This window comes from Haliaeetus leucocephalus, unplaced genomic scaffold (genome assembly GCF_000737465.1).
Source record: "Haliaeetus leucocephalus isolate CR32 unplaced genomic scaffold, Haliaeetus_leucocephalus-4.0 Scaffold808, whole genome shotgun sequence".
In the NCBI taxonomy this organism is placed as follows: domain Eukaryota; kingdom Metazoa; phylum Chordata; class Aves; order Accipitriformes; family Accipitridae; genus Haliaeetus; species Haliaeetus leucocephalus.
In genome coordinates this window covers 2,177,991-2,188,080 of record NW_010973244.1, presented here as the reverse complement: position 1 = coordinate 2,188,080, position 10,090 = coordinate 2,177,991, and the positions used below count along the sequence as shown (strand labels likewise).

Sequence of the window (10,090 nt, the reverse complement as noted above, 5' to 3'; positions counted from 1 at the left end):
GATTTCCAGTTGAGCGCTTCCCTGTTGGGCATGTGTGGAAAAACATACCAAAACACGTACCACTAATTACAAGTCGTGCCATCTCTCCTGGCTTTCCTTACTTTCCCAGCCATGCATAGCACCATGTAGTTCATCCAGCACTGGAGTGTAACTGGAGCTGCTGGAATTCTTGCAGACGCCCTTGCCACACGTGCGTGGGTTGGGAGTGGAGGAGGGAAGGCACGGGAGGAAACGTCTGCAGCGCTGGGGCCATTGGCTCGTGCTGCAGGGTGTAGAGCAGAGTAAGAAAGTTCACTCTTGCAGTATTCCCTCTTCCATGCTGACATGAATAAAAGCAGCCTTCTGGGTGTAAACTAAGCAGACATGAACCAGAACAGGTACCAAGAGCAGATGTTTATATTAGCTCATGGCCAATTCTGCAGTTTTCTGACCAAAAATTCACTTTAAGCTGCTACTTTAGGCCTTTGTTCCGTACCATTGTCCACGCTAGGTAGCATGAACGAGGAAAGTGATAGAGTGGTGGGAAATGTGGAATTATATCTGCTAGTCTTCCCTCCGTTAAAGAAAACTCCAAAGTACCAGAAAAATCTCATTGGTAGGCTGTTGGGGAAAGAAAAAACATAGCAAAGAGAATGGATGGATGCCAGTTTCAGCAGACACATGTTGCTCTTGAATTGCAGATGATCCAAGGATGCTTTTTAGGAGATGAAAGCTGTGTTAACTCTTACAGCACCTTCATCTCCTTCCTTTTCTGAGCAGAGGTAGGATCGGATTGTAATGGAGGTCCCGTCCTGCCATGGTGGAGAGGGGAAGGAGGTGGAGGTAAGTGATGGCTCCTTGCTCTTATCTGCACAGCCATCTGTGTGGCAAGAGGCGGTGGAACCGCTGTAGGTACCTGTCATCATTTTCGTGACCTTTGCCACTCCACTGGCCTTGTGAAACTGGGGGGCAGAGCATGTGGTTTCTTCCTTTCTAATGGAGTGGGAAGCATAATTGTTATCTTTCATGTCTTTTCGCCAAAAGAAACAGGCTTGTGAACTGAGGACAGAAGAAAATGGGGGACAAGTTCTGCAGCTTCCCCCTCCAAGCTCTCCAAGTCAAACTCTTTGATGTAAATGAAGATGCTGCCTGAACAGCAGACTTGGCCCTTAGAAGGCAAAACAGAAGAAAAATAACCACTACTGAAAATGTATAGCTTTTTAAATTCCTTCAGAGACAGCATAGGAAGTTATTCTTTTTAGAGAATAATAAATAACTCAAAGGAGGGTAGTCACAAGAGGGTATGCTGAAGGACTCACTCACACAGTGGCCAGAGGCTGGGTAGAGACAGATTTTGGTGTTACGTGGCCAGGGCTGTGCAGAGAAAACAAGCATGTTCTTGTCAGTGTGGGGTGAACAGCTTGGCAGCTGTGCCCCCAGTTTCTGCCAATGCAAGGGACTGAACAGCCTGATATACATGATAAGTGACCAAAGCTGTCGATGCTCTTGCATGAGGTGTGTGAGGGGGAAGGAGGAGAAAGCACATGAGAAATTTGGAAAGGTGCAGTTTGCAAAGCTCGTATGAGATCTCTCCTCAAGGAGATTAGTGCATTGCTGGGTACAGGTGAGGGCTGTTGCAAGTTGTGTATTGTTAGATCTCTCCTGCTTCCTATTTGAAGACACCTGGCATTCCCCTTTGTGTTCTGGTAGGAAGTCGTTTCACACATCACAATAATATTTATAGCACTTTCACAGATAGATCTTGAAAGTGCTGTTAGAAGTACTCTTCCACTGCATGCAGAGCTTTGTTATTCCTGTTTTTAGCAAGAACTAAACTCGAGGGAAGAAAAACACTTTGCCAAAGGTTAGACCACTAGGTCAATGGCAGAGTGTCTCTGATATCTAGTCCAATTCCCTGGCTGTGCTGCCTAGCTAAATAATGATTCATTTAGTGATTGGGCTCTTCTTTGATCCCTACTGTATAACAATGAGGCTTTGGAGTGTTTTATTGTGCTATTAAAAAGAACTCCTACTAGGGAGGTGGGAAGGGGAAGGTTTACTAGACAGCTGTGTTTGTGATGAATTGGCTTTGTAGCCTTTTTTGGGGGTTTGTTTTATTTATTTTTTTTTGACTGTCAGAATTGGGGAAACAGGTTGCTAATGTAATTATACTTCATTATAGTTTACTTTGTGGCTTGTTTTGGAGCCTTTGGTTTTTTTATTTAATTCAAATGTTGTTGCAGAACAGTGCAACTTCCTCCCGTTTCAGATCCCTTTAGCTAATGACTGCAGTGCTGCTCAAAGCTGAAAACACTCTATTTTTTATTACTTTTTGTTGTTGCATAGGATCATGTTCAAACTACCGAAGTACCCAGGTACTGTGGTTCTAAGCGTGGTGTGTGCTGAATATTGGATGATTTGTGTAAAGCTTACTTGCTTTACAGACTGGCGTGCGTCAAGTTAAGCTGCAGACCAGTGCTTGCAAAAGCTTGTGTCCTTCACAGCCCAAGATCCCTGCAGTCTCAGGGCCTGGTGTGGATATACTGCTGCGCAAGCAGTGTTAACACTTTCAGAAGCTTGTGGGCTTCTTGGGTTTATGTCAGGAATGTAAAAGCTCTGAGAATATGGAGAAGTGTTCTGCGGGGTATAAAATTAATGTATCACTGGAGATGACACTGAGAACAGCCAGGAAAGGCAGAGTAGCCAGCCACACACCTTTGCGGAGTTTTCCATTTTCAGCGTTTTTGTGCAAAAGAAAGTGATCTCATTATCTGCCACCAGCAATAATATTTGCCTTTCCCTGTGGTTTTCAGGGTGCTGCTCCAATGCACTTTTGTTTGAGTTAGATTTCTGAACAAACAAAGTGAGAGATGTTTACAGAAGTAGGACAAGGTGTAGAGCTAGCCAGGATAATTCTTGCTGCAGTGTATTCAGGTAGTGTGAATGTTGAAATTTAAATATTTGGCTTCTATAGTCAACATGAAGGTCTGTCTTGATTTCTTTTGCATTGTTCCAGAGTGCTCTGGACGTAGGAGAAAAATACTGGATTTTTTCACCTGGGTGCATTAAAACCCAACAGGCTTGAAAAAAATGGATCTACCCATTAAGCAGCATAGTGGTTTGTGATGCTGAGGCTGTTTAAAGGCAAACATGCTTATTTTTGGTGTTAGTGTTTCCTTAAATTCCTCAGGAATTCATGCATGCAAACATGATTTGATGGGCATCCAGAAATGGCCTGTGGACTGCTAGTTCAATTGTGCTGCAGGCTCTTCTTCAGGTGAGAGGTGTGAGAGGTTTTGGGCTAAGCTTTCGTATAGTATTTAAAGTTTATGACTCTCTTGTTTCATTCAGGTATTAGTACAAGGAGAGCTGAAGTAATGAGAAGTCATCATGGAGGCGCAGTCCCATAGCTCTACCACGACGGAGAAGAAAAAAGTGGAGAATTCCATCGTGAAATGCTCCAGTCGAACAGATGTCAGTGAGAAAGCTGTTGCCTCCAGCACAACTTCCAATGGTGAGTAACAGCAGGGATTTACTAGCAGCCAAACCTACAGTAATTTTATGTTCACTGCATTCCTTGTGAATTGAGCATTTGCACCTGGATCAGTATTTGTTCTAAGGAAAGGCTAAAGAAAATGAAGGGGGGGTGGTGGTGGTGGAAAGTGGTAGGATACAATAAGGCCTGTTTTGGCATCAGGCGTAGTCTTTTTCTTCCAGATGTTCTAATTTGAGATGTAAATACGCTAAGTTATTTATTATAGGAAGTTCCTGTTTTTGGCCTTTTGGAAATTGTCTTGATTAGCCTGGCAGGGCTTACGAGCGCTTTGCATTTGGCCATTGAAATCTCTTACACTAGTTAGATAATTAGTTATTACAAAAGAGAGAGAAGTAGCTCTGTCAAAATTAATGGCAAAGGTTTTTTTCTTCTCTTCTTTTACAAATAAACTTGCTCCTCGCAAAGGGCTACCCCCACCTCCCCGAAGTACTTTAATGGCCAGGGACAAAACAGCAAGCTAAGAGTGTATACTCCCGTGAATTCATTTCAAAGTTGTGAATGTACAGCTTGTAGATTTGCAAAACTGGAGTAGTTTGCTTAATTCTCCCCAGAGATTACCTCACTTGACAATTTTACATATTCTCTGCCTCTCTGGAGAGTGTGTAGTCCCAGCCCTGGCCCTTTCATTGTTCAGTGTAAGAGGGCTGAGTGTACTGGTCCCTACTAATGCAAAACTCCTTTGCATTAGGAAAGAAAATTGCTTGAAAAGGTGTGCGCAGAGTTTAGACCTGTGGATTTTGGATAGCTGCAGATCAGCTTGGTTTTGCAAATCAGTCTAATAATGGCTAAAACCAGAAGATGTCTTTCTGCATATTTTGGAGTCCTGGTGTATTCCTGGCAAAACGATTTCTGTTCACCCTTTCTGCTTCCATCACGCTCACTCATCTGGGCTTGTGGTCCAGGTCAGGTTCTCACTTTGATATCTTGAAGAAAGGTTTCTGCTTTCTCAAAGAAACCTGTATCTCCCACTAGACTAAAGCAGAAAATACATGAACCCTACACCCATACTAGAGGGGAATCCCTGTGGGTCAGTAAAAATGAGATGGCACATGTCCCAGTATCCTTCTGTGTGACTAGACTTCAGATTCAAAGCAAACTCAGCACCTACTGACCTGCTAGTTGGAGTTGATCCCCATGAGAGTATAGAAACTTTTGAGTAGCTGTGGAAGAAGTTGCATCAGTTTTCTAAGGCATATGAAATTAGATCCTCAGCTGGTGTAAGTCAGCACAGATCCGTTGCTATCAATAGAATTACAGTGGTTCACATTAGCTGAATTAGAGCTCCCCATTGTATTTTTTTTTTTTTTTCAATAATAGGATTTTCCACATTGGCCCAACTTTTCAAACAGATGCACACTTAAACACATATGTGTATTCTTTGATGTGTCAGGGGTTTGTACTCAAACTTGATATTGGCACATACCTCTGACTGTTTGGGCTAGCTTTAACATCATTAAACATTTAGATTTAGAGGGCTAAAAATAAAGCCTTCAAGATGTTTTTGCCTAATTCTGACACTGATTTACCCTACGGTCAAATAATTTTCTCTCTCTATTCCACCTATCAGCTTTAACGGTAATATTAGTTCTTAACTACCTGCTTCATCTAGGTGGTGTATTAGTGCATGTCAGGGGCATCAAACTCCCCAGAACTAGAATGTTTCTAAGTCTAATGAATGACTAGAAATTTTTGTCACTGGCTATTAATGGAATGAGATGCTAATGTAGTACATGTCCTGGGGCCTGAGGCTGCATTTGGTTAAGGTAATGACAGTTACTTTTGTCTTCAGTGGGTAAGGGTTGGTCTTGTTAGTCTTTGTATTTAGGGAAGTCACCAGGATCTCCAAGGTTTGGGTTTCTAATCTACTTTCATGTAAAACCAAGCAAACGACTTTCCAGAGATACAGGGTTGGGCTTCAAAGGGATAAAAAATTCCATTCCTTCCTGGATATGAAAAATTTCCTCTTAGTGTAGAGACTCCATGGAGCATGTACCAAAACAAACACTAATACAAAACTTTAGGAACCTAAACATGAGTTCTACTGTTGCAATGTTTTAAAGTTTTGCTTCTTGCAGTTGTGATTGTCATGATAATGAATTTTGGTTACAAGGACCACTTTGCATGAAAGCTGGAGCTTGCATCACATTTGCATCTTTTGTTTTTAGTGCTGGAATGAGTATTACTACAGGAACGTCGTCAGTTGATCTAGGACACCACTCCTACAAAACATGCAGCTTTTGTTGATTCAGTGCCTCTTTTTTGCAGAGGGCTGTGGTAATGTTAAATGGTTGTGATTTGCATTTGAATGCTCTGCTAAACAAGGTAAGGTACCCGTAAAAAAACAAAAAGACAGAATGATCCTTACTGTTTTTATCAGAAGACTGCTGTCACTGCAGAGCAACATCTGCCTGTCATACCAATCTCACCTCATAAGCACGTCTAATAGCAGTGCTGCTCTCCTTCTGGACAACACATTAATTAGCAAAGTTTGCAGGGTAACATGTACTTGAGTGACAGCTGTCTGAGGTGTGATGTAGAAACTCATATTTTCTCAGTAGCTCTGCTGTCTTCTGAAGGAGTCAGAACTTGGATCATAAATAGATTGAAAGCTGCTTGTTACGGGTTTTATGCAAAGCTTACAATCATGGAGAAACAAAGAAAATGCCATTATTTCAACAGCTCCCGAAAGTGAGTAACACACTCAGTAGCAGAATCTATCTTAAAATGAATATTGAGCATGGAAAACTTTTTAATCATATGATGTGCAAACTGTTTATTGAAGAGCCTGTTTATTGGTGTAAACCTAGGTGCAAAGGAAAGAAAGGGGGAAGGGTGACCTGGAAGGGCAGCTCGTGTGTTAACCCTAATTACACAATGCACGTTATGAGGCCCAGACTTGTGGGTGCCCCTTGGAAGGTACCAGCTGCACTGTAGACTCAGACAATAAGCAAGCATGGGCCATAGTTGACCTGTTAGCCACTTCTGCTGAGTTCCTGTCATTACTTAATACAAAAAAGATTTCTGCTGCACTCACCTAACTACAAACTCTGACTATATTGCTAAGATGCTTGCACTGTGTTAGATAAGGGCCTGCCAGCGTTTCCATTATAAACCCCTAATTTCAGGGATTTATAACTTAAGCCATTAAAATGTGCTCCAGGCCGAAACATGTGGGGAAGGTCTTAGTGCTGGAGCAAATTAAAACTTCTTTTAAAGTACATGTAATCAAAAAAGTAAAAAAAAATAAAAAAAATCATAATTTGTAATGACTAACAAAAGTCTTTGGTGCACTTTGATGCCCAGTGGGCGTTTGTAATTTGGGACCACTCTTGCTTTGTTTTGAATTCATTTTTGCAAGCTTTTGATTTTTTCTCCTTTGTGTTTCATTCTGTGTGTCTCAACCAAACTGCACGCAGTTTACTAGGATACATTTCTTTGCAAACTGTTCGTTTCACTGCTCCTTTGTTTGACTGCTATATTTACTGCTAGGCTAATATCCAAGGGGGAGGAAAACTGCTAAAGAAAACTGCTGATGGATATGTTAATTCACAAAAGGCTGTATAAATAAAAAGTTTGTGCTAGGGTGTAAAGTAAGCTTCCTTTTGTGTATCGTGTGTTTTGATAGCCTCAGACTGATCTGCTTTGGCAAAGTAATAAGGACAACAAATAAATACATTGTTTATGTCATGAGCATGTCACTGGTATTACACTGGAGTAATGAGGCCAGTGTCCCGGACCATGTTGCTACCACAGTGCCGTGTCGTCAGGCCTTGTCTTCTCCCACTCACATCCCTACCGCTCTTCTGGAGACAAAGCAGTAGGACCCTGTTCCATGCCATGTCAGTGCATGGAATTAGGTCATCATCCTGAAAGCTGCTGCATGCACACACAGGTTTCTATCAAGTTGTGCAAGGAATGGCTTTCCGAAGACAGGTATCCATTGATAAACTCATTAAAATTAGTTCTGTGCTGCCCTTGGAGAGCCTTCGCCTGGTATTGGGGGTCATGAAACCTGCCTTGCTAGACCTCCGTTGGGTAATACAGTACCTCCTGTAACTTCAAGTAATCTCAGGATTAAAAAGAAATCTTCAGGTGAGCACTGTAAGCGTTGCAGGAGTCTGCGCGGTGAAGTGAAGGACCTGCCTTGCTGAAGTGTGATGAACGCCGACATGGAGGCTTGTTCTCGGCTGCTCCTCCGTGCTGCTCTGCCAGCGAGCGCTGGGGCTGGCGGGGTGAGCCGTGTGCTGGCTCCTCGGCCGCCGTGCCTCACCGCCTGGCATATCGGCTGTCGCTGAGATCCGCAGCACGCCAAGTCGATACGTCAGGCTGAGCACTGCGGTGCCGGAGCAGAAAACCACGCTGGCTCCCCTGCCCGCACAGCCGTGCTGCCCATGCTGGTGCAGGACCCTCCTGCACCCTGGCACGGGGATCGCCAGCCCTCCCGAGGCCCGGCACTGCAGTAAAGTCTTGAACTCCTGTCCAGCAAGTACTCAAGCGAATGCCTCGCTTTAGGCGCCAGAATAGCTCTGATGGCCCTAATGTGGGTATTTGCACGCTTACAGTTAGGCAGACGCTTTAATGCTTTACCAGGCTGGCCACTTCGACCCTATGCTCTGCTCTCCAGGTGAATCAGATTTATTGTTAGAGTACTTCCTAAAGAGGTGTTGACCAAAAAAACTGCATGCTAACCTGACACAGCCCTCAGCTATGTGTGATTTATTTTTTTCACTTAATCTGTAGCATGGATATAATTTATTTTTCACTTTATTTTCTAAGAGGTACAGGGAATTTCTGTGAGGGCTGAATTAATACTTTTACAAGGCAAAAGTGCACTTTGCAGCATTGCTTGGAGAACGTTAGGAGATTGTAATGCTGTGTTCAACCCTTATTTACTAACTGTTTGGCTTCTGAATTCTGTCGGTGACTAAAATGCTTTCCTCTTTTGCACATTTTGGCTCTAAACTGGTGTTTTTAATGTTGCATTAAAACAATGCAGTTATTGTATAGGGGCTCCTGCAGTGTCTGACAGGCAAGCACTTACTTGCAGTTTGATGTGTTTTGTCTAGTTTTTGACCCATGAGCTTGTCCCAGTGTAATCTGATATTTCTTATTAACCTATTACTCCGCCTTAAAAAAAAGCTAATTATAAACGTATGTAGGTTGTGGACTTGACTACCTTTATCAGAATCAGATAGTTATTGAGAACATACTTTAAAGTGATAGAAAGCAGAAATTATCATCTTAATGATGATGTAACTTAAAACCAAGCTTGATAGATGAATAAATGAGAGGAAGTTCGTGCGTCCACTTTGATTCTTTCAGAAGAAGAGCCAGCTTCATCTAGGTCTCCTTTTTTTTTCTTCCTAGTAGTTCTTTCAGAGTTGAATGAGGGAAGTATTCAGCAGTCTCCAACCCCATAAGAATCACATTTCCTGTTTAAACTTTCAGTTGGTTTCTTGTCCTGCTGCTTGCTTTCAAGCTCACCATAAAATAGGTGTTAATCATAATCCTCATGCTTGGCCCCCGTCTTGGACTGATGTGCTCAGGGTCCCGTTGAGAGGTCAGGGTTCAAAAGAGGTTGTTAGGTATCAAGAAACATTGCCTGTACTATTTTAGTGGCCTGCAAATTGAGTCCTGCATTGATTATATGGGACCTGATTCTACAAAGTGATCAGGAGATGCCTTCCTCCTCTCCTGAAGTCAAAGGGGACGGAGGGGCCCTCTTCACTTCTCATTTTCAGGTCAAGGAGGAAACAACATCCTGTAGGATTAGATATTGGAAGGGATGACTTCAATGTATAGGTTTTTCTGAGGGTTTTGTTTTTCAGCAAGACAAGTATTGCAAGTAATTCCTATCTGTTACGGTGGCATACAGCAGCATGAAAAGTAAGGGTAGAATGGTCATACATGGTAGCACAGAAAAGTAAGGGCAAAGACCTGAACTGGTAAGGTTTTGTGTACCCTTCTGTTCTAATAATTGTGGCCAGGTTCTAAGGGGATAAACTAAAAGAAGGTACCTATCCTTGGGGAGGATAGGCTCTCCTGATGGTTGGAAGTATTGGAAGCAAAAGTATTGGAGGTTGTAATTAAGTGAGGACTGCATGTCTTGGTATATTGTAATCTGATGTGAGTAGATGATTAAATACATGTTCATTTGGAGTAATGCACCCATGGTCCTTTATGCTTACTAATAAAATTTCAGTCATCAAGTTAGGGTTTATTGTGGACTGTAATAATTCATTCTGCCTGATACTATTTTCTAGTGTTGTTCCTCAGTGAGCCAGCCCTACCCTTACCCTGCTATAAAGCCAATGATCTGCAAGTGCAATACAGTATTGCTTCATTAATTCTGCCGAGATTTCCCTCCTTTTTTCCCCCCTTCTCTCCCCTCCCTGCAGTGGTTAATAGCATAAGGGATATTAAATGTCAGTCCTCTTGTATCCCTTTGCAAGTTCCAGAAAGAGATGATTGAGTGGCTTATCCCTGCAATCACTGTAATCAGTAAGTAATGACTTAACATCCTGCTGGATAACACGAGGTGGAATCAGGAGAAAA

At 42.5% G+C, this 10,090-nt stretch overlaps 1 protein-coding gene across 3 annotated transcripts in view; it reads left to right on the top strand.

Moving 5' to 3' along the window:
- Window positions 1-3,321: 3,321 nt before the first annotated feature.
- GLI3 (GLI family zinc finger 3) overlaps window positions 3,322-10,090 on the top strand; it is a 195,169-nt gene continuing 188,400 nt past the window's right edge. For 2 of the 3 annotated variants that reach the window (XM_010581790.1, XM_010581789.1), the window contains exon 1: window positions 3,322-3,493. In XM_010581790.1, coding sequence (XP_010580092.1) covers window positions 3,370-3,493 — 124 coding nt within the window. In that variant the 5' untranslated portion in view covers window positions 3,322-3,369. The remainder of the gene's footprint in view (window positions 3,494-10,090) is intronic. The other variant, XM_010581788.1, reaches the window with a different exon arrangement.